We start from the raw sequence: 25,758 nt of genomic DNA, 5'->3' as shown, positions 1-25,758 counted from the left end.
CAAACACTGGCGTGCGCGCTCCGCTTCAAATGAGCTCAGATTGGAGAGCCACTGGGAACCCAAGCAAGGAACTAACTTGAACTACGAAAGTGAGTATCACGCTTTATTTTTATGAATGTTTTACTTGTTTCGTGATTGTTTTGTTGATATGTCAAGACTATTATAATTCATGACGCGATTTTGACAGATAATCGGTTGTCAGTGTAATTTGCACTATGTGTGAGGTGTTTTTGTATAATATTCCCATATTGGTGTGCTTCAGATTAAAGTAGTTTAGAAACCTAGTATTCGTCCCTTAACTGTGTAAGTTAATGTCATGTAGCCTATCCCATACCTCTACCAAGGTGTTGTAACAAAACATGGTCATTTGTAGATTTTTTTTTTTTTTTTTAATTATTATTATTATTGTGGTAGGCTATACAAATTACATTTTAATTTATAAAGGTAAATGAAAAGGAAACATTTTAATCTAATCAGCAAATAAAGTTTGGAAGCAAATATAGAACAAATACATAGATATACTGTAGTATGTGAACAGTGTGTGTGGCAGATGTACACACTATCCCATTTTTGTGGGTATAACAAAGTATTTGGAAAGTGTTACAACCCTTCTCGGTCTGGTCAGCTTTTAAAGTGTAGACGAAAACTATGCTTCGATGTGTTGTATATTTGAATGCAAGAACCTGCTGATTCTGATGAGACACTGATTAATATGGTCTTAAATCACATCATAAATCAGGCTAGAAATGTGACACTGAAATTGTTTTATGTCCTGTACATTTCTGTACACATCGTCACCTCAGAAGGGTAGTGATCATGTATGGTAGTGATTTCACCCCTGTAGCTCATTTTTGATTGGCTGAACTGGTAACTGACTAACTAGTCATTAGTGTATCCATTTATTTCAATGGCACTTTGCTTCCACCACAGCTGGCGGAGGATCCCATCTTAGCTCATGGGTGCTCAGTTATACTGCCATTTTTTTTACAGCATGAAAATTACATCATGACAATGATGACACTACAAGAAAATGTACAGTCCCAAACCCTTCACTAATGACTATCCTGAGCTATAACGTTAAAGGCAGCAGACAGGGAAAATTATGTCAATTTCACACTTTTTTTAGAGCCTCCTAAATGGATCAGACACTTATGAAATATCTACTATCTACCATCTAATATAATTCAATTTTTGCATTTATTATTATTATTATTTTTCAAAATTAAAAATATTGCAGAATACAGATATTCTTAGATAACCTTTAATGGAGAAATATGGTGTAGTTACAGCATCTTCCAGAAGGGGTTATAATGGAGCCAGTGTTAACGAGCTAAACCTTGACCTTTGGTTTCTCATCCCCAGTTTCCCCTACTATTATACATCTAGTTATACACTATGTTTCAGTCATTTGTATATGATTTAAAGTGCTTATTCACTTGAACTGGATTTTTATTCGTTGTTTTTTTTTACTTAGCAGTAAGCAAGACAGTTTATCCGTTTTTCTACATGTGGTTTACAGCTGTCTTTTGAAACATGTTGAGGCTTTCGCTGTGCGAATTACATGCATGCCTAAATAATTGACATGCATGAATGATTAATTCAGACATAAACCTGAGCATGGTTTTCATGGGAGTACAGGAGCTGGCCATTTGTCGCTCGCGCTTCTAGAAGGCTATTGAATAAATCATCGTTCTAGAACTGACAGGGAGCGAGCCTCAGGCACTGTGAGCTCATCACGCCCTGTTATTCATATTAATGTTTTTAAAAAGGCAAAGTCTCACCATACCTACAGGCAAATTTAGTATTTTGTTTTTCTTCTAGCCAGTACAGTGGCATATGTTTGGATGGTTCAGGGAACATTGTTCCAAAGGTGAATAACATCCAGCCTCTGTGAGGTGTATAAGGATGCTTAGATGGCATTGTGGTGCATGGGAATGCTTACATCTACATTTTCTACAGTTCAAGTGAGCTTTATTGTCATTCCACCATATATGGAGACATATGAAGGAATGAAATGTTATGCATCACAGGACCATGTTGTTACGTATTTAGACATACATAAACATACACATAGCTAACCTACTGAAAGAATTAATCTGACATTCTGACATATGCATATATATATATATAAATATATATATATAAATATATATATATATATATATATATATATATATATATATATATATATATATATATATATATATATATATATATATATATATATATATATATATACATATGCATATTATATATATATATATATATACATAACCAAAGCAAGTACAGTTATTCACTGCTATGAAAAGGCTAGTTTGAGAGAGATTTCAGTCTCGAGAGATCCTGATGTCTTGACTTTGTACACTTAGTATTTTTTCCACAAGAACCAAGTTCTTTTGTATGTTTCCATTTTTTAAGCACAGTGATTCACAGCACTATGATTGTACAGTATACCGCACTTAGAGACAATAACATACTGTAACAAGGACTTGCATCATACATGAAACACAGCAGAGATTGAATCTGCAATAGAATGAGTTCCATAAATTCATATTAACTCAGCCAAAGTTGCAGTAGTTTTCTGTCGGAGAGCAGGGTAATGGATTTACTCAGGGAAAGCTTTGATACTTTGCCCCTTTCCCCATATATAACCATGAACATCTCTAACATCAGCAGTACAGATTGGCTCAAGCACTGTAGCTTTCGTTGCCTCGGCATCCCGGCTCACGCTGATGTTGTTTTTTGCCTGTGTCAAGGTTGACTCGGGGTGATGCGCGCTGCCCATTTCCTCTGGTGCATGTGGAATCTCTTACTTATGGAGATCACAGCTTACAATCCATTATGATGTAGCCCAAACCCCCAGGCAGCTGTGAACTTAAGTGAAACATGGTTACACTCTTAGTGTGAACTGTGGTTGGGAAGAACAGAGGGACTGTTGGGTGTTTTATGAGGTGGAAGATTCAAAATTCAAGTCGTTATTTTTTCTAATCTAATAGTGTTATCTCTAGAATTCATGACACAAATTTGTTCATCCTTATTTAGTAATATGTTCAAAATTGCACCCATGCATCTGCTATATATTGGTTTATTGAACTTCAAATAAATAATGAGCAATATATGTTTATATGCCATCACAGTCCCAATTAATTACCATTTGTATGGAGACAAGCGTCGTTCTTTAAGTTAATGATTGCACCCCAGGCTAAAAGAGATCCATAGTGCTTCATAAATGTAATGGACTACCTTCCGGCTATATAAATTAATGAGGAAATGTTAAGGCCTGGTCCAGGTCCTCTTAAGTGCACTTTTGTTCATTTGAGATGAAATGGAGACATAGGATGTAACCCAAGGCTGTAATAAAACTTAAAATGAAAGAGAACACACAATTTTCCCAATCGACAGCCGCTTTCCCAAGGGAAACCTAAGACTCAAACGTTTTTAAATGGGTCTTAGAAGAGTGTCAGATCTGTGAGGGAAAATAGAGTTTAAATGAATAGTTCACCCAAAAAATTAAAATATTGTCATCATTTACTCACCTTCATGTCATTTCAAACCTGTATGATTAGAAGATATTTTGAGGAAAGTTGGTAACCATTGCTTAAATTGAGCTGGATCCTGATCCAGAAAATGTCAGATTTTGGATTTTTGCATTCCGGTAATTCTTTTAAGGATCCGGCATTAGATCATGATTCGTGACAGTGCGTGCATCCATATGAGAGCGAGCGCAGGTGTATCGTGTATGTAGATGTATTTGGAGATTGTGTAGCCTTTTGGTCCTCAACATATTTTTTTACCATGTGACCAATCAGCTTTCTTAAATTCAAACTCGCTCTTATTGATTGGTGCTTACTGCTTATTGTTTTGTGATCAGCGGAACATTTAGAGAGAGTGTAATAATACCAGAAATACCAGAAATAATACCAAATAAAGTGAAATATTATAATGTATAAACATTATAAACACTATAAACATAGTATAGCTCACTCCAAAACAAATCATTTAAATGTAACGGTATTCAAAACAGAACAAGAATGTAATAAAAATAAATGAAGCTAAAGAAAACAAAACAAAGTGAAAGTACCAAGCGATGGGCTCACGTACCTCTCTCATTCGGTACAAATCCTAATGTTTCCATATTCGCAATGTATTTGAATGTTACACTATAATTTATAATGTAGAAGCTTTGTAGGCCTACTTCGTGCACATTCGAAAGAAATATCCTCTTCACATAAGCAAAAATGTGCTTGGCATAACAGCAAAGTGGACCAGTTATAACACAGACTATTTAAATTGACCAGTGTAACCTTTATATTTTTGGTTGACTGTATTATTTTGATAATGAACAGACTGCGATCTCAAGTTTGAGTTCGAATATGCGAATATGTGATGGGTGGGTGTGGGTGAGAGAGAGAGTGCACGAGGCGCTGGCGCAATCGAACAGTTGAAACATAAAATACATAATTTTTGGTCATATAGATAAGAGTAAGACATTATTCGAAAGCGATTTACTTTTTTTTTTTTTTTTTGCACACTCAAAATTACACCAGAACATTTGTGCTTTTGTAAAATAAAGCAAGGATGCGTGTTTGTGGAGCGCCGTGCCTTGCATCTGTTTTAAAACTGTTAATTATTTAAGTCCAGGCGCGGATTAATGCACAGGCTTGCCTAGGCTGCAGCCTAGGGGCCCCACGTGTGCAGGGGCCTCAGACTGGCCAGACTATTTCTTATTATAAGAAACATCAAAGGAGGATTTGTTGCAGAGTGTCTGACAAAATTAATGTCTTGTAATTGTAGAATGCAGGCTCAGCACCGCCGAGAGTTTGCACGATCGTTAAATTGAAACCAAAAGTAAAACGCACATGCGCATTCAAAAGTGATTTTAATACCCCGCGTTTTGAGACCGACTCCCTAATGCGCGCAAATTAGGCTACATAACATATCTAGGCTGTTATTAGTATGTAGGCTATAATAGGTTTTGTAATTGTCTATAGCTTTGCATCTACAAATGCACAGGACGCGATTCACAAATAAATGCCAGACAAAGTTGTGGTTGTGACATAAGTATATATTTGTGAATATGTTTTTTTATTTGCAAATCTCATTTTAATTATTTGTGAATTTAATTCTTGTTTGTGAAGCTTTAAGATTTATTTGTGGATCTCATTAAATTTATTTGTCAATAAGTTTAATTTTTTTAAATCTCTTTACATTTATTTGTGGATCATAATCTATTTATTTGGAATTAAGCAACAATTCTATCTCCATATTTATGCATTTAAATTTAAAATAAACAAAATTTTCTTATACCCCCAGAACCCCCTACACTAGAGGAACCAATCTGCACCCATCACAGTCTCACAAAATCCTGTGGGGACACTGGGAATGTAGAGGAAACACTGTTGGATTGGCTGTCTCAATGTGTGTGTATATGCCAGTTCACCTTATTATTTGCGTGTGGACCATGTATGGCACTAAATAAAAGTCTCCAGTAAAGCATAAGGATTGGGGGTGTCCTCACACAAAGAGCAGCCTAGAGGCCCTTAACCTCCTTAATCCGCCCGTTTAAGATATTTTTCGCATTTTTAGCTATATATATATATATATATATATATATATATATATATATATATATATATATATATATATATATATATATAATATATATATATATGAAAACAAATTTTGTTATTTTTAATGTATTATTCATTTACAAATTAAGCACTGTTGGTAGCCAAAGAGTATTTGCGCCTGCTGATATTTGATATGGACAAAAAATGGAAGTCAATGGGAACGGAAACTGTTTGGTTATCAACATTCTTCAAAATATCTTCTATTGTGTTCAGCAGAAGAAAAAAAGTCATACAGGTTTGGAATGACATAAGGGTGATTAAATGATGACAGAATTTTCATTTTTGGTTAAACTATCCCTTTAAAGACTTTGATTTCTCTTTCTCCTTGTTTATTGAAGATGCATGAGATGGTATCTATAAAACTATGATGGCCAAACCCTTACCTGCTCTACACGAGCACCATAATGGAGTGTTGCAGTGAACCAAAAGCCTTGGAAATGCAGGTCTATTTTTGGCCAATGTCGGATGGCTCTTTCCTTACCACTCGCCTGTGTGTTGTTTTGCACAGAGAATAGACAGCTGCCAGACACAAGCAAATTTTATCACTTGAGATGAAGATGCCCTCTGCTGCTGATAAAAGGGCTTTGTAAATACACAAGTGCATGATGAAAGGCCATCTAATTCTGACAGCCTTCATGATGGAAATTTTCCCTACTGCTTTTTCACCATTCTAGTCTTGTCATACTAATTTGTTAGTAATATTTTGGCTGTATGTAAATATGACATAGGATATACACTACTGATTGGGGTTGGTAGGATTTTTTAGTCATCAAGGTTGTATTTGAGTAAAAATACAGTAAAAACAGTAATATTGATAAATATTATTACAGTTTAAAATAACTCTTTTCTGTTGTAATATATTTTAAAATGTTATTTATTACTGTGACGTTAAAGCTGAATTTTCAGCATAATTACTTTAGTCTTCAGTGTCACACAATCTTTCAGAAATCATTCTAATAAGATGATTTGATGCTCAATAAAAATTTCTTATTGTTATCACTGTTGAAAACAATTGTGCTGTTTAATATTTTTGTGGAAACCGTAATGCATTTTTCAGGATACGTTGCTGAATAGAAAGTTAATTTTTCATTTATTTGAAATAGAAATTGCTTTATACTGTATATATGTCTTTACTGTGTCTTTTGATCTATTTAATGTTTTCTTGCAGAATATTGATATAAAAAATATTGACCCCAGACTTTTAAGTGGTGGTAAAAAAAAAAAAAACTACAGTAGAACAATTAAATTAGAAATGCAACATACATAGCATAAAGTAATCAAGTACAAAAAAAACCCCTGCATATTCTTCACTGTGTAAATTATACATTTCTTCTTATTAAAGTTACAAAAGTGATTTTGTCAAGAGTAGTGAGAGATTTTCTCTCATTTGTTGTTTGATTAACATGAATGACAGACAGCAGGAATATTAGACTGCTGTCACTTTAAGAGCTGCCTGGATCCAGTATACTGTTACACGTGTTTTCTTTCTCAACTGTTTGCTTTAATTTGAGACCTAAATTACGGTTTATGAGGATACTTGCAAAGACAGGAATTTTGAAACATACAAGTGTGTATATTTATCTGTTCAAGGCCTATAAAGCGTCAAAGATAACTCCTGCCTGTCTGACAGCGCGTGCATGTAGCGAAATGTGTTCTCTTTTGCTGCTAATTGCATTTAAATGGCTTAAAATCATTTGTTTTTAAACTGCAATGGTTAAAAATGTGTGCAAAGTATATTTTGGGAACAAACAGACCTCTACCTCTGTAAATTTTTCATGTTCAAAAATAAAATTTGTTCTCTGAATGACTAATTTGCTGTTAAACTCCTTGTATGAATGTTTGCATGACGTATAATTCAGCTTAGACCATTTGCAAGAATGTTTATCGTCCGTGGTATGAAAATGATCACTGCAAGACATTCTTCATGTTGCCAGATCCAGCTAATATAAGCATTTTTGGACTTTTCTTTTCCATTTAATTTGACACTTTGGAAAGTTAATAAAGTAGGCCATTGCAGTTTAGGGTCAGCTAATCTTATCTTAATTGCAAAAGATTTGAAATAATGTCTGTTTTTTTATCGTTTTTGTTTGTTTTAATAGCAATATCTAGCAACACTGCATCGCTGACACTTAAACTGACAGTAATCAAATTATTGCTGTTATTGGTTATTGCTGAATGGATAGCACATTTGGTAAGGGAAACACAAAAAATATCATGATATTATCTGTCAGAAACGTACGGAGCCCCGCACAACATGCAAGAAAAAATAAATTGTGTGCACGATTTACTAATTCGTTCCCTCAATATACTAAAACGTGCACACGATTACTATTGCGCAAATCAATTTAGCAAATCGAGGGAACGAATTAGTAAATCGTGCGCACAATTTATAAATCGAGTGAACGAAATAGTAAATCGAGGGAACGCAATAGTAATCGTGTGCACTTTTTAGTACATTGAGGGAATGAATTAATAAATCGTGCACACGATTTAGCCTACTATTTTTTCCTGCATGTCATGTGCGGGGCTCCATAGAAACGTTATAAACGCTGTCAAAAACAGTAGCATTTAAGACTTGTACACAGATCTGTAGAACAAGTAGGTTACAGAATGAAATGAAATACATAAGCACTAGCCATGAAGAAGTCTATGCTATGTTATTCAGTAAATATATTTTTCACAAATCATGCTAAAAACATTCATAAGAGCACTACACAATGTTATCAGCTGTATAGCAATGGTTATTAATAAAAACTATAACAGGAATATGTATTGCATGAATAATAAACAGCTGATAAAATCCACCCCGATCTATAGTAAAGTATTAACAAATTTTGATGAAATAAATAGGGTATGATTTTTAAATGATCATCCCCCCAAAACAGAGAAAACATTTTTCAAAAAAACTACATGTCTGTCACTTTTAAAGTGTTTATAGTGTATATAATGAGTTGTATTTGTAAGGGTTGTTATAGCACAATTATTTAAAGCAAATTAAGTAAGACATTGTACATTTAAGTTTTTTTTTTATTTTTTTTTTTTTCCATTTTAAGTATCTATTTTATTGTTTTAATCTTGATACAGACCCAGACATCCCAATCATATATTATGAAAACCCATCAAGAATATGATTATGCTATAAATAATAATGGAACATTTATAATTAATAATTATGTATTATTAAAAAGATAATCAAAAGAAAGAATTATTCCTGTAATGGCAAAACTGAATTCCCTCAGCTGCTCAAGAAACATTTTTTTATTATTTTCAAAGTTGGAAACAGTTCTGCTGCTTAATATTTTTGTGAAAGCTGTGGTATATTTTTAATGATTCTTTGATGAATAGAAAGTTCCAAAGAACAATGTTTATTTGAAATAGAAATAATTTGTAGCATTATAAATATTTTAACTGCCACCTTTGATCTATTCTTAAAAGTCCTGGAAACTTTTTACCATGCCTATCATTTTCATAATTATATATTGTTTAAAAATAATCAAAACAAAGAATTAAGTATACTGTTTCTATATTTATTGTGTGAAAATTATTTCTATACATTTTTCTAACATAACATATACTAGTTGTGGTGTCATTTCCACTACAAAAAAATTTTGCCCTATTTTTTCCCCCCATAGTTAGTATTAGTGTACAAAATTATATTAGACGTGAGATTAGATATGAGGAAAAATTAATGTCAATTTCATAATATCTTGAATATTTTTTATAATTTTTATCTCTGTGTTAAGAGATTCAAGATTTTTATTCGTCACATACACGATTATATAGAGAATATATAACCAGCAGTGAAATGTGAGTAAAATTGACAAATTGTTATTTCCAATTTGTCAAATTATGCAGAAATTGCAAAAAGATTGTTCATTATATTTTGAATATATAAAATTCTAACTGTGAGTTTGCCAGTTTCAACACTGAATGTTATTAAACACAATATATAATTTGAGATATGGAGTTGTTCTTGTTTCAGAAAAAAAAATTAAAAGCACCATGACAGCGAGTTTTGCATATGTACAACTTACAATTTTTTAAAGAAATGTAAACATTTATTTATTTTATATGTTGACCTTAAATATAATTTTAGAGCTTAATAGATATTTAGGAGATAATTAAACCATGATTAAAAAGAGGCAAAGTGCTTCAATCCCTCACTGCTTGTCGTGGTTGTGTGCTCTGCTCCGTCTCGGTGAGAGGCACAGAGGAGCAAGAGTGCTCTGCTGCTCACTCCAGTTGGTGACATTTTACACTGACCCCTGGTGCTATCCAGTGTTCTGGTTTGTGATGACGCAACAGTTCAGATAGAGTGACAGTGGCACAGTTGTGGCCGAGCTGCAGGGTGTTTGACTGCGAAATGTGTCTGAGTCAGAGACGACAGCATCTTGGTTGATTCAGCCTCCTGGGATCCTGATTTGGTCAAACCAGGCAAAGGTTTTCATTTTCTGCGCTGGTTTGAAGGGAAAATACTGCACTCTCAGTACATGAAAGCATGATGAAAATAGCCAAAATATTAAATCAGTGAATATGCAAGGCATTTGAATTATGAGGAAATCTGCAGAGCTTTGTTTGAACCTGAGGATAAGCCACAGACATGAAAAGCATCGCTACTGTGTCTACAGTGTGGTCATCTCTAGTGTCTGCCCACAGCACTTATCCAATTATATGGCAAAGGCTAATGACCAAAGTTACCATTCTGTCCTCTGCTAGTTCAGCTTTCTGAAGTTGTGACTGTTTAATGGCATCTCCTCTGATTTGGACTCAGTGCTCTGGTATATGGATTTCAGGTAAAGCTTGTTCATCCAATCCTGTCAATCACAACAATAAGCCAGAGTCCTAAACTGGTGGGACACCAGGGTTTGTGTGCCATTTCAGGATGTTTTTCAGTTCCAAATTAGTTCCTGAATGTAATTTAAATTCAAGTTGATGTAGAAGACTTTAAAATTAACTGAAAAATTATTTAACAAATTATTATTTTTAACTAGTTTTTTTAAATATACACTACCATTCAAACATTTGGGGTTAGTATGTATCTATGTATTTTGAAAGAAATTCATAATTTTATTAAGTAAGGATGCATTTAAATTATAAAATAAGAATAATAAGAAAAGTTTCTTGAGCACCAAATCAGCATGTTAGAATGATTTCTGAAAGATCATGTGACGCTGAAGACAGGAGTAATGATGCTGAAAATTCAGTTTCACCATCACAAGAAATATTACATTTAAAAATTGTTTTAAAGTGTAATAATATTTCACAATATTACTGTTTTTGCTGTAAATTGGATCAAATAAATGTAGCCATTGCTGAGCATTAAGAGACTTCTAGTAGACTTCGGTAGTGTATTTATTTGTATTTAGTTTATATATATATATATATATATATATATATATATATATATATATATATATATATATATATATATATATATATATATATATATATATATATCATATATCATATTAGCTTGTTGAACATTAGAAAATATATCATGATTAACAAACAACAGTTGGGACAAGTGACTCGTTTTTAAGTGAGTCACTGAATCATTAATAAAATGAAAGAACTTTTAATTTCTTGCCACTTTATCGCACCTGGTTAGGACGCATTGAAAAAAGTATTCAGCTACCTATAAAGTTTGTTTTAATTAGTTTATGGTCTTGCTAAATAGGGACAGTTTGTTTTCTTGGCTCCTAAAGATATTTGTTGCACACCCTTATTTCACAGCAAATCTGTCAAGCCAAAATAATGGCAAAACAAACAAGTCCAGATTTCAGCACTGTATAAATAATTCATCAGTTCACAATGTAAATCATTTGCCGTAGCTTTAGTTTATCTGCGTTTGAGTTGTTATCCGTCACTTTCTCAATCTGTCTATTTCTATTGCTCTATCATCTCTCACTTTCTCTCTCTCTGGACCATTTCTGATCAGATCTCCTAGTGAGTGCCGTCTGCCCCCATCTGCCTCAGACCGCCTTGCTCCATGTTCCCCATGGAGCTTGCCATCATTAATATTGCTTTCACATGTGTGTTATGAAAAAAACCCACTGGTACTCACCCGCACCTGCTGTCGGTGTTGTTGGGTGATGCTTGGGCAGAGAGGGAGAGACACAATGTCTTTAGAGACTTTGAGCTAATGGATAACATGTTGAAACAGATGTGGAATTCAACATTCAGTGAACATGATCAATAATGTGGAAATAAAGCATTTTATGTATGTGAGAGGAGATGAGGCTGAATCATTTGCAGTGTTTTGTAGCGTTTTCTTTCAATTTTGGCTAATAAAGTCATTGGTTGTGGTGATCATTATTTTTGTATACAAAATGCTCATAGAGAAACCTCTGCTGAAAACACAGCTTGTTTAGTCCTGGTCTGGGCTGATGGACCAGCATAGTTGTGTTTACCAACACATAATGAAGCATGGCTTTCAATTTAAGCTAGATAGTTTACCAAAAATGATAATCCTGTCATCATTTACTCACCCTCAAATTGTTTCAAACATGTATGAGCACAAAAGATGATGCTAACGGTAGCCGTTGACTTCCATGGCATGGAATGACATTTTTAAGTCAAGGGCTTTTGGTTTATTTGGCATATTAAAATTATTGCAAACCAATAAAATCATGTTAATCACGTTTTAATGCATTAATTTCAGTTTCTGTGAATTTATTCCTACAAATATCAGAGCTGACTTGGTGAAAACAAACTTTTTTTAGTGATGACACTTGCCTTTTAATTCCTAATGTATTCAGTGCTGTAACAAATGCGCTGATTTGTAAAACAGATTCAGGGACTGACTGTGTAAATGTGGTGTGCAGGTAAGCAAACACTGTAGAGCAACATAATTTAACACTCTGATTTTAATTAAGAGCGCTTGCAGGCACATTTATCTCACTGTTTGTGGTAAATTACTCTCTAAGCTGTGCTCTCCATTATTAGTTTCACCTACAAGCTTTCATGTGTTTTCTTCTAATAGTTGGAGAGCTCCAGCTACTGTGTTGGATCAAAGACGACGTCTACGGCTTCCGGGCCATGAGTAGTTTTAAGGGCCAGGATGTGGAAAAACAAGGCATCAAGCTGCCAAAAAAATGGATTGATTCCAATGATAAAGTAAGTTCAGTTTTACATTTACTCTTCTTTTATGCTTTTTTTTTTTTTTTACATGTATGAATTTTGGGGAAGCTACTTTGCAACTATAACTTTTTAAGCAAATAATCAGTTTACAGTAGATTAGCTATATTCAAGCTAACCAGTTACAAAAAACAGTAGTTAAATACATTGAAAAGTTTCGGGTCAGTAAGATTTTGAAAGAAGTCCCCAGGCTGCATTTATTTAATCAAAAATAAAGTAAAAACAGTAATATTGTAAAATATTATTACAGTTTAAATGAACTGTTTTCTATTTTATATATTTCAAAATGTAATTTATTCTTGTGACGCAAAGCTGGATTTTCAGAATCTTCGCTCTAGTCTTCAGTGTCACATGATTGATTTTTTTCCAGGATTCTCTAATGAATAGAAAGTTATTATAAAAGTCTTTAATGGCAAACTTGGAAATATAAATGTAGTGTTTAGTGAAAAGTGTTTGATTATTACTTCAGCTACTGAAAAGCTACTCTACTTCAAAAGAAACAATAGATGATACCAAAAACATAGTAGTATCACTACTTTGTTACTTGTCCTTGTTTTAGTAAGTGTTGTTTACAATAGTGCTGATGGATTATGATGTTAACAGCTATTGTTTAATCTTTTCTTTTAGCCAAACTTGAAATGTTTCTTTTCTGACTTCTTTTTCCATTCTTGACGGTAGATCCCCACAGACCGTACGATGGTTGTGGGAGGAGGAGACACTTTCGATCCTCCAGGAGGTCAGTCAAGAAAACGGCGTCAGCGCTATGTGGAAAAGGACGGCAAGTGCAACGTCCACCACGGAAACGTGCGCGAAACCTACCGTTACCTGACGGACATCTTCACCACACTTGTGGACTTAAAGTGGCGCTTCAATCTGCTGGTCTTCACACTGGTCTACACCACCACCTGGGTGTTTTTTGGCTTCATTTGGTGGCTCATCGCCTACACCCGTGGAGACCTGGACCACGCTGATGACAACGAGTGGACACCGTGTGTCTATAACCTCAATGGCTTTGTCTCAGCCTTCCTTTTTTCCATCGAGACCGAGACCACCATTGGTTATGGGTATCGTGTCATAACGGACAAATGCCCCGAGGGCATCATCTTGCTTCTGGTGCAGGCCATCTTGGGCTCCATCGTCAATGCCTTCATGGTGGGCTGCATGTTTGTGAAAATCTCACAACCAAAGAAACGCGCCGAAACGCTCATGTTTTCTAACAAAGCTGTGATATCCATGCGGGACAGCAAGTTGTGTTTGATGTTCCGTGTTGGCGACTTGCGTAACTCACACATTGTGGAGGCCTCCATCAGGGCAAAGCTCATCCGCTCTAAGCAGACCAGGGAAGGAGAGTTTATCCCCCTAAACCAGACGGACATCAACATGGGCTTCGACACGGGGGACGATCGGCTGTTCCTGGTGTCACCGCTGATCATTTGCCATGAGATCAACAAGAACAGCCCTTTCTGGGACATCTCTCAGGAGCAAGTGGCGCGAGAAGAGTTTGAAATAGTGGTCATTCTGGAAGGAATGGTGGAGGCTACAGGTGAGAGTAGATCATGGAGAATGAGAGAGCGACGGGGAAAATTGAGTGCTGAGAAATGCCACTGTTACACTGTTGTGTAGGCAAAAACATTTCTCCATTGACTGCCATTCAACAGGTGACATGTATTTTGGTAAAATAATAATTATATTTTTTGCAAGCAAAATTACAAATATTTGATTATTAAAATAGATATTTAACCAATGCTTAGTTTAAAATGTAAACATAAACTTCTCCCTTGACTGCCATTAAGGGATTTTATAGTTGCCAAAATGTATATATTTTTATACATATATTTATATATGTATATATGTATATTTAGTTGAATAAAACAGAAATAAATGAGATGTAGAATAAAATACAATAAAAAACTTATTTCACCTACTTTCCAGGGCATAACATTTCTAGTTTTCATATTCAAAATAAAAAAAAAATAATGTGAAACAAAAACTATATAGACATATTTAAAAACAACAAAAATTAATAAAAATGACAAAAACACACAACAAAATTATTAAAACTAAAATGAACATGAAAGCAGGAAATAAAATCTAATTCAAAATATTGGCAAAAACTGTAATAGGATCTCGGTGATACTAAAATAACACTGCTGCCATTCAAAAGTAGACATGTATTTTAGTTAGAATCTTCTTTAAAATTCGCATTTTGTATTCCACGGTAGAAAAAAAGGTCATAGAGTTTGGAACAACATGACTGTGAGTAAATGTTTTCTGAAGTGATGCTGGATGCACAGGCCAAGTTACTGCAATTGAGATGAAAGGGAATGGATGGGTCTCTCCAGGTATATCAGAACTCTTTGGATGAGTCAGGAGTATTTAAATGGGTGTTGCCTGCAAGTCAAACATGAAAAGTGACCAGATTTACCACAGTTCCCCTGGTAACTGAATGCTGACAGCAGGGCGTGATGTGGTATTTTCATGGGATTCACTAATTATATTGACAGTGAATTCATGTGACAGCAGTTGCAATTACACTATGCTAATTAGCTTTTGCATTGTGCTCTGTGTCAGTATAGACAGATATTGCTGCCTGCATGGAGCAGAAGGATGGAGGACTCTTGAGGTGTCTCTCAGTAAGACAAGCTCATCACCTGTCAATAGGACCGCCTCAGGGAAATTAGCGAGCGGTAGACAATTGAAAGAACTAAAATGCAATCCAGCCTCACGCACACATAAATACACACACATGCTCACAAACACACTCTCTCCTACATCTAAAATAATGAATCATTGCTCAGGAGTGGGATGCAGTGAGTAGCTTGATTCAGTCCACAATCATGACTTGTTTAGTGCAGTTATACTTTTTTGTCTCATATCTGACATTCAAGAGCATCCCACTTTTAGCTAATGTAGGTTTAACCAATCTACTATTAGACAAAAAAAACAGTAAAATAATCAGTATCAGAAAATGATACCAACCTATTAAGGTCAGGATTTTACCTCAAGGCCTAATGAAATTGGAAAATTATAAAGAATAATTATTGATTTTCTAAATAAAGCCCTTTTGGGAGCTTTAAAGTGATAAGTAATGGAGGTTTAGGATTGGTAGCTCGGGCCAATCAGGGTAATACCATCAAGGAGACAAGAGTAATGAACAGAGGGTTCACGTCTAATAACAAATATAATTGTTCTCATAGCAATTCTAGTTTGAGTCTCAACCTGAGCAACAACCTGAGATAGTTTACTGAAAATGAGAATTCTGTCATCATTTACTCATCCTCAAGTTGTTCCAAACTTTTACAAGTTTCTTGCTTTTGCTGAACATAAAAGAAGATACTTTGAAGAATGTTGGTAACCAAACAGTTAATGGTAGCCATTGAATTCCATAATATTTTTGCCATACTATGGAAGTCAGTTGCGACCATCTATGTCAAAATACATTCTTTTGTGCTAACCTGAAGAAAGAGACTCATACAGGTTTCAAACAACTAAAAGGTGAGTAAATCGTCAAAATGTAAATTTTTCTGTGAACTATTCCTTTAAATGAAACTTGGTCATCATTTACTCACCCTTATGTTGTTTCAAACCTGTATTATGATTATTATTATTTACTTTATTTATCCCTCATAAGGGAAATTTGTTTTGGGCAATACAGATAGACCACGTAACAAGATTCCTGCATTTGTAAGCAATCATGTCCTTATTGTTTTTACATTTGAGTTTAACAATCTTCTTGCCAAAGGAACAAAAGAATTATTATAGCGTTTGTATCTGAACCTTGGAGTGTGGTAACGCCGGCCAGATGGAAGTAGTTCAGATTCTGCGTTAAGCACATGAGAAGGGTCCAGAGTCATTTTCCTTGCCTGCCTGAGAACAGTTTTGCTAAAAGAAGATTGTAGAGGCAGAAAAACCCCATACCGACCACCTTCATTGCAGTATGCACCAAGCGGTTCACCTGAGATCTAAAGGTGACTGTCAGGTTACCAAACCAGGCCGCTCTTACAACAAAATAGACTCAATACAGGCATGATAAAACATTAACATAACCCTCTGTGTAACCCCAAAAAGTCTGAGCCTCCGTAAAAAGTAAATTTTTTGTTGCACTTTCCAACACAGATAATCTACATGCACCTCCCATGAAAGCTTGTCATCAATAAATAGGTTTCCAAATACTTTTTGGGGCTGTTGTATGAGCTAGGCTAATTTTCAGTCAAAATAGGCCAATGGTTGCCCACCAACTTAGGGTCAAAAATCATTTCCTCCATTTATCTAACATTGATTACAAGATTGTGTTTTTTACTCCATGTAACAAATTGGCTATCTCTGTGGCATAATGTTGAATGTCCTTATCCCTGTACAGAAGACCAAGAATAGCAGTGTCATTTGAAATTTTTACAACAACATTCTCAGGATGGTGACTCCTGTACTAATTGGTGTACAGTGTAAATAACAATGGTGAACACACCCCTGGGGATGTCCAATACTGGTAGATCTACATTCAGAAAGAGTCTGTTCAATTCTAACTTGCTGGGTTCTACACGTGAGAAATGAATGAAACCAAAGAGCATTGTATGGATTACCAGCCATACTATTTAGTTTGGAGAGCATAAGGTGTGGCTGCACGAGCAGAGCTCAGATCAAGAAAGAACAACCTAGCATAAGCATTGGGATCCTCCAGATGTTTTACAATATGATGCACCACAGTAAGAATAGCACCATCAGTGCCCCTATTAACTTGATAGGCAGACTGATAGGGATCAAGATGAACCTTAACCTCTTACTTAAAGGGGTCATGTGACGTTGCTAAAAAGAACATTATTTTGTGAATAGCATTTGGTGTAATGCAATGTGTTTATGTGGTTTAAGGTTCAAAAAACACATTATGTTCCACATACTGTACATTATTGTTTCTCCTCTATGCCCCACCTTTTTGAAACACGTCAGTTTTTACAAAGCTCATCGTTCTGAAAAGCTGATTGGCCAGCTATCCAGTGCTTTGTGATTGGCTGAATACCTCAAGCGTGTGACGGAAATGTTAGGCCCCTTAACATACTGTGATGCAGTCTCCCGTGCAACAAGAAAAAACAGTAAAACCCATTATAAACAAAGCATTTGCTGCATCCAGTGGGGACATAATTACTGATTATAATGACTTATACTGTCTTTTTACGCGTTGTGTTGCGTATCGCATCACGCTGCGTAAACATAAACCCATGTCTGCATTTGTGATCGGAGAAACGTCAGACAACATGCTCTACTCTACACTCCTCAAAACTCGCGTTTGAATCATCAGTGGCAAATCCTTTACATATGAAAACGTACTCACGCCAGTGAGTCAGAAGTGCCAGACTGCAACAGACAGGAATTGCCCCACTTTATAGAAACAGACACCGGCATTGTAGGCTACTCTCACAGGAAACAGTCCTCGTCCTCCATAAAATGCGCTGCAAACATCTGAATATTTGGGTTAAACTGTTCCGTAACAGTGTTGAAATACAACTTTTAACCACTGATTTCTAGTTGTGTCCTCTTTTGGAAGGCCAAACAAAGTAGCTTCGCTTTCACAACAAAACACACAGCGTCTCCACGACATGGTGGCACAAAAGAGAGAATAAAAGTTACACTTTCTTTCTTTGCCTGAACATTTGGGCGGTGTTATGCATATCTTCCCACATCGTGATGTAGACATGTGGGGCCGTGTTAGAACGAGCCGTTTTAGGTAGGAGTGGTTGACTCTTAACTTTTATAAAGAATGTCTCTTTGGATTTGAGACTTTAGTCTTTGCAACTTTACAGATCTTCTTTATGCACCAAGAGCTTGTAACACTCCAAAGAGAAAGGAAAAATTGAAATCGCATCATGACCCCTTTAAGCTTCCTTAGGATGATTGTTTGGGATCAATTTGTAACTTAACATGTTAATTTAGCTTAGCGATAATCTTTATACTCTTGGGGACTGGGTCTCTTAGAAACTGGTATAACAATTGATTTTTTTATAAATATCTGTAATCCTATGTAAATCAATGGACCTCTGAAAGTGGATAGTTCATCTGTGAAGGTTTTCAGAACAAAAGCAGAAAGACCATCCGGCCCAGTTGCCTTTCTAATGTCAAGACATTTAAAAGCCCTAATCACATCATCCAATCTAGTCTGGGGTTTAGAGACCGAATCATCAGTCCTCACAGCCTCCAATACATCACTGCAATCATAAGAATTAACATGTCTCATCATTTGCCACATGCATGCTTATGCTTTTAGAAATCATATCAGTTATGCACCTTAACTTGGACCACAGCTTTTTTGGATTTTTACTCAAGTCACTATTGATTTTATCTCCTTTACTCCTACGTGCTTCTCTAATTTTCTGATTAAGTTTTCTCTGAGCCAGTTTTATGAGTGCAGGATCCTTTTTTTTAAAGGCCAATTTTTTCTGATTTAAACACTCTTTAACCTCCTTAGTGATATAAGGCTTATTGCTGAGAAAACGTTTAACCTTTTTCAATGGTATTACAGAATCTACACAAAACTTGACATAATGCAGTCCTAATTTCATTATTCTTGTCAATATCAGGATCATACAACACCTCCCAGTCAGTGCAGAGAAAACAACCCCTCAAAATCTCAAAAAAAAAATCTCTGGAGACCAAAGTCTCGCCACCTTATGCACAGGCTTACATGACTTTAGGGATATTATTTATTCAGAGGTGTGAGATATAACAGGAATTAGATATACTGTATCATGGTTGGTTTGTATTTTTTCAGTATGTTGATTAGATATATTACCAACTCACTTGGCAAATAAAAGGATAATGCTAATGAAAAGCAGTTCAACATCTCTGTCACTGATAGATTTCCTCATAGTAATACAGCCACACCACCAATCGTTAATATAGACCCAATCCCCACCTCCGCAGGATTTTCCTGATCTCTGTCCACACACACCAGTATGACTATTCTGTGAAACACAAAAGACGATATTAAGATTTTTTTTTTTTACTTTCACTATGTTATTTTAAGGTGTAATTCTTGCTATGAACTATCCATTAACTTTGAATTTTGTCTGAAAAATTCCTAATTAGCTGCTTATTAATAGTTAGTAAGGTCATTATTAAGTTTAGGTATTGGGTAAGATTTAAGGATATAGAATATGGTTATGCAGAATATGTCCTTCATAGGTACTAATAATAAGCCAATATGTTAATAGGCAAGCATAGAGTGCTGAAGGAATGACATTTTAATAGACCAAAACTAGGAAACAAGTTTGCATTTTAGCACTTCCGTTTCCATGGTCCCAAAATCTGTGGGGGATTTTTTTTTATTGGTTTTTGGTTAAATGCCTGAAATGCCAGATATTTTCACATTTTCTCTGCAACATAAAAAGACAACAGTGATTTTCACAGCTTTTATGTGTCTTGAAAAGACAGTAGTTTCTAACAAGTGGATAAACAGGGCTACAGAGGTTTGTCTGGGGTATTTTGAAAACGTCACGCTGAACAGAAAAAAATCATCTACTCACTAGTCCACTTTTTTGGGGGGAGGGGAGTCGTGGCCTAGTGGTTAGAGAGTTTAACTCCTAACCCTAAGGTTGTGGGTTTGAGTAAGGCACCGAACCCCCAACTGCTCCCCGGGCGCCGCAGCATAAATGGCTGCCCACTTCTCCGGGTGTGTGTTCACGGTGTGTGTGTGTTCACTGCTGTGTGTGTGCACTTTGGATGGGTTAAAAGCAGAGCACGAATTCTTAGTATGGGTCACCATACTTGGCTGTATGTCATGTCACTTTGTCACTTTCACTTCATCGTGTTTAAAATCTCACTCTTGCAAATTATTGTAATTCAAACTTTCAGGAACAACATTTTTAAAATAAAGACTGAAAGAGTTGATGGAAACTTAATGGTGAAGACGTTAAAGTCATGTGACTGTGGTGTTGTTTGTTTATAGTGTATGTTTAGCTTTTTATTCTGATTGTATTTAGGCTTCAAAATTCAGAAAAGTTGTTAATTTGTGAAGATTTTCATGAACAATACCTGTAAGAATAATACACTTTTTTTCTAAAAGCCTGTGGAAAAATCCTGTTGGGTTTTTGTCGAAGGAACCAGGGTGATGCTAACTTCTGGTTTGGCCTACAAATCATCATTCTGTTGCACTGGGACAAAAAGGATAAAATACACTCTGTTTCCCAAGTAAAACCAAAAACTTAAACATTATATCTATTAAGCGTGATAGAAGTGCTTATTAATCTTGTCTGTGCAAAGTTAAATTACTCCTGTCATGACCAAACAGAAGAAATGACTTACATAACCAGAGGTTCATCCACCTAGAACAATAATGTCAATACTAAAAAGATGATTCAGACAACTTTACAGCTTTAATAACCTATCTGTATGGAAGAATTAATGTAAGTGCTTTAACAAAAAATTCAAGCTGCAAATTTCAGATTTTAAACCCTCTAGAATTAATTGCACCATAGACTTCTGTTATTTTAAACATGTTTTTATAAACTTGGGGAAGAAATGATTGTCTGTGGTAATGAATATCATAGCACAGATGCTGTTGAGAGAGCTTAACATGTGTTAAACCTTGAACAGACCCTTAAATAAAGCCTTTTAAACTGCCCACGGGGTGCTACACTTAGCAGAACCTGTTTGGTGCGGCCCTCCGAGGCTTTGAGATGTTTTAAAACCTATTTCTTTTAATAAATTAAAGCTTCAGTTCCAGTGAGGCTTTGGTTGTACTTCTGCTTGGTTTCTAGAATACTTTCTTGTTTTAGATTTTTCCTGGGTGGCTAACAAAGCATTTTGTTCACAGTGAAATGGTTTTAAATGAACAGTTTAAAATGTCCGTATGGAGGTGTTTAAGTCAATTGCAGAGCATTATCAGTGAAAGTGAAGCTTCTCTTGCAGTAGCTTTCATTGATTATATAGTTGGATGCATACCCTGTGTGGTTATTGAACTACTGTACACTGAGAATCTCATGAATTTTGATGTGTTTGATGAATGATATCTGCTGAGTTTTCTAGATGTCATTTATATTCATTATGACAGCCTCTATCACTCTTTGTGTGTTTACTTGTGTGTGTTTGAAAGTGGACGTAAAAGAGATGCTTGCTGAAAGTATGTTTTGTTGCTGTTTGTCACTGCATGTCTCTGGAGTTATTGATGCAGTTATTCAAGGTTCACTTAAGCAGATGATGAGAAAGCTTGTATACTATTTTTAGGCGCTATGCATAATCAGCATATATAAATATTCAGCAGTGCATGTGCATGCATGTGCGGGAAACATGATATGCTTAATTAATTAAGCTTAAGTACACTCTTATTGGCATACTGAAAGGATCATTTCTGACTTTCAAAGGTCAAAAGCACAATTAAACAGCGACCTTTAAAAAGACATAATGGAACATTTAGTTCTTCAGCAAATGTTATAAAAGTGGTTTTAATAGCCAATACTGAACTAATCAAAGTAAAAAAAATAATAAAAAAAAAATTATATATATATATATATATATATATATATATATTGCACTACAGTCTTATCTCTATATTATTAGCTCATACAACAGCCCCATATATACATTTATATATATATATATATCTATATATATATATATATATATATTATATATATATATATATATATATATATATATATATATATATATATATATATAATATATACTCTGTTTTATCTCTTTTATGTAATAATATATTATTTTATTATATATTATTATATATAATTATTATTACATAATTATAATTATCTAAACTTGTAATATATTAACATAAGTAACATCAAATATTGTATACATGTCATTGCATTAGATAACAGTTGGTGAAAAAATCTTTATCGAATAAGATCTAATATTTACCTAACATATATATTTCTAATATTTCCTATATTTTATTAAATGTTAAAGAAATATGTCACAAGCACACTTGTCAAGCAATACATTTTACTAATAAAAGGTTTGTTAGGTTGTAAACAATAGATTTTGTGTTCAATATGAATCGGAAAAATTAAGAACAAGCAGTTGCTGTTTGAAATGAATCATTTTTTTTAAATCTAATGCAAAGCTTTTTAGACATTATACATACATTTATAAGTAGGCTTATGTCTTAAGTGTCTCAATTCGTTTTGGAACCACTATATATTCAAGTATTGCTCTAAATAATGAACTTTCCAAATTTTGCTCTTTGTCCTACTTTGGATTTAATTCATCAAGAGTCTTGCTTCTTCATCTCTCAAGTTTTTCGTGTCATGCATAAACTATTCATGGTTGTCCAAACCATAGTCATTTGGAATCAGCCTCCTCTCTTTTTACTGCTATTTTTGTTGACTTTTCTGTGCTCACAACTGTTTTCCTGTCTTTTCCCACAGGAATGACATGTCAAGCCCGCAGCTCATACCTGAACTCAGAGGTGCTTTGGGGAGAACGCTTCACCCCTGTGCTCTCGCTGGAGGAGGGATTTTACGAGGTGGATTATGACACTTTCCACCACACCTACCCCACACCAACCCCTTCCTGCTCTGCTCGGGAGCTTGCAGAACTGGCAAAGAAAGGGGAAGCTATCCCTTTGCCCCCTATTTCACCTCCAGCAACCCTGGGAGAGCCCCCAAGCCCAGAGGAGACGCCTGAGGAGGAGACCAAGGCAGAAGAAGAAGCAGCAGAAGACTCTGTTAGCAATGGTGATGTGAACAGAATGGAGTGTGTGCAAGAATGAGTTCATGCATTGCAGTCTCCAGTCTTTTGCTGCCCCTGTGTGGCTGATGGAAATATAAGGCGATACAAAAACTTACTTCAGCCACATAAACGCCATATAAACTGAGGAATAGTTACAAATCATTGACCCCACACTGGTACTGTTATTGGTTTCAAGAATAAAACAATGTGCATAATGGTAAAGTTTTTCAACTTTAAGTGCAAAAATGCTTAAAAAACCTCTTTCGGCTTGAATTTATTTGAAGAAGATGTATATTCGCAGCTTTGTACTGTGATTGCTTAACCCGCTACTGAGCTTGCATTATTGCTTTTGAGGTTTATAAGTATTTCTGAATCCAGTTTATAGAGATTAAGGTTTGTTTCAGATGGTGCTTATAGCTACACTACAGCATTTTATGAAAGCTTGTTTCTGCCACAGGATAACAAAACAGGGAATGGTGATTTTAGCTCACAACTGACTATTTCTCTTGCAATTCTGAGAAAAAAAATTACCAATTAAATTAAAAAATTTAATTTATGGAAGCTTGTTTCTACCACAGGATAATTTTTTTTTAAAGGTAGCCTAATTGCGACTCATAATTCTAACTTTTTTGTCACAATTCGAATATAAACTGTGAATTGCAAGATATAAATTCATAATTCTGAGGAAAAAAGAATTGAGGTGTTAACTGGAAATGGCAAGAAAATAATAAGAATTGCAAGATTTAATTAGTGCGATTACAAGTTGCAATTACATTTTATATTTTAAATTTCATGGTTGGAAAAAAAAACAGAATTGCGAGATGTAAACTCAAAATTGCAAGACGTAAACTCTGAATTGCAAAGGGAAAAAAAGGTCAGATTTCTGAATTAATATCTCACAAGAAAAGAAGTCTGAATTGTGAGATAAAAGCTGCAAGTTCCTGTATTTTTTTATTTTGCTTTTTTTTTTAATCTCATTGCAGAAACAAGCTTCCCTAGCATTTTCTGTATGAAACTGCTGGTTAAAAAAAAAAAAAAAAACACACGTTTTTCATTTCATTAATGAAGGACATTGCATTCCCTATAATGGGTGTGTTGAATATGCATAGAATATGCACATCAAAATTGCACATCATGTCTGAAACTATGTAGAAAACTGTATAGAATATAATTTCTGAAACAAGTAGATTTTCTGTGTAAGCAAACAGTGACCTCTGCTGTAAGCGGGCCTCACAAACGACCAGACGGAATGAGTGAGTTTTGCCAAAGGGTTAATTGTTGGAAATAATTATTTAATTTCTTTGAATGACAGATATGTGACAAAAACACTAAAAGTTGGATATTAACACCCAACAGACAGAACGCACAAATGTAACTGTTGCTGTTTCATTTTATTTGAAATGTACTATTGCTATTTGGTTCATTTAGTCATATTCCACATCTTCTGTCTATCATTAATATTTCTGCTTGAGAAACACCCTCACTGTTATTTATAGATCCTCTTTAGTTTTTTGTTTGTTTTGTTTTGTTAGTTTTTTTTAAACACCAGAATTCATAAAATGTTTCTGTTTTATTTTACAATAAAGTGATTAAAATAAAAGATTATCCTTCTCAGACACTATGCGCTGTACTGAGGTTCTATGAGAATATGAAATAAGAATTATAATGTGAAACAACATCTACAATCCCTTCCAAAAAATAAAAAAATAAAAATTTAAACAGGTTGTGTCTTAATCCAGCTCTGAATTTGAATTCTGTGGGCTTATAAAAATTAATATTTTTATGCAGGAATGCATTAAATTGACCAAAAGTGATGATAAAGACATTTATAATGTTATAAAAGATCTCTGTTTCAGAAAGATGCTGTTCATGAACTTCTATTCATCAAAGAATTTTCCTTAAAAAAAAATATTGAACATAATAATAACAATAAATATTTTTGAGCAGCAAACCAGAATATTAGAATGATTTCTGAAGGATCACGTGACTTTAGCAATGATGCTAAAAAAATGTTTGAAATCACAGGAATAAATTACATTTTAAAATATATTCAAATAGAAAACTGATTTATATAGCCTAGTAAAATGTTACCGTTTTTGCTGTACTTTGGATCAAATAAATGCAGGCTTGGTGAGCAGAAGAGACTTCTTTAAACAACATTAAAAATCTTACTGGTAGTGTATGTGTAGTATTGCATCCGCTGTAATAAAATAGTATTCCTTGAAAAGCTGCCAATCACTTGAATGACGAAGTTGCATGATGATTTTATTGTAGTTGCGAAGTCTCCCACTAGATGGCGGAATAAAGGCGCACG

The 25,758-nt window shown here is 34.7% G+C and overlaps 1 protein-coding gene across 1 annotated transcript in view; it reads left to right on the top strand.

The window, feature by feature from the left end:
* LOC109080422 (G protein-activated inward rectifier potassium channel 4-like) overlaps positions 1–25,129 on the top strand; it is a 25,440-nt gene extending 311 nt beyond the window's left edge. The window contains exons 1-4 of the mRNA XM_042741530.1: positions 1–89; positions 12,613–12,746; positions 13,446–14,310; positions 23,141–25,129. The exon at positions 1–89 is cut by the window's left edge and continues 311 nt beyond it. Of these exons, the coding sequence (XP_042597464.1) occupies positions 12,669–12,746; positions 13,446–14,310; positions 23,141–23,484 (1,287 nt within the window). The 5' untranslated portion in view covers positions 1–89; positions 12,613–12,668 and the 3' untranslated portion in view covers positions 23,485–25,129. The remainder of the gene's footprint in view (positions 90–12,612; positions 12,747–13,445; positions 14,311–23,140) is intronic.
* The last annotated feature ends 629 nt before the right edge of the window (positions 25,130–25,758 follow it).

This window comes from Cyprinus carpio, chromosome B16 (assembly GCF_018340385.1).
Source record: "Cyprinus carpio isolate SPL01 chromosome B16, ASM1834038v1, whole genome shotgun sequence".
Taxonomy (NCBI): Eukaryota; Metazoa; Chordata; class Actinopteri; order Cypriniformes; family Cyprinidae; genus Cyprinus; species Cyprinus carpio.
Note: the sequence above shows the minus strand (reverse complement) of the source record. Positions and strands in the feature narration are given on the sequence as shown.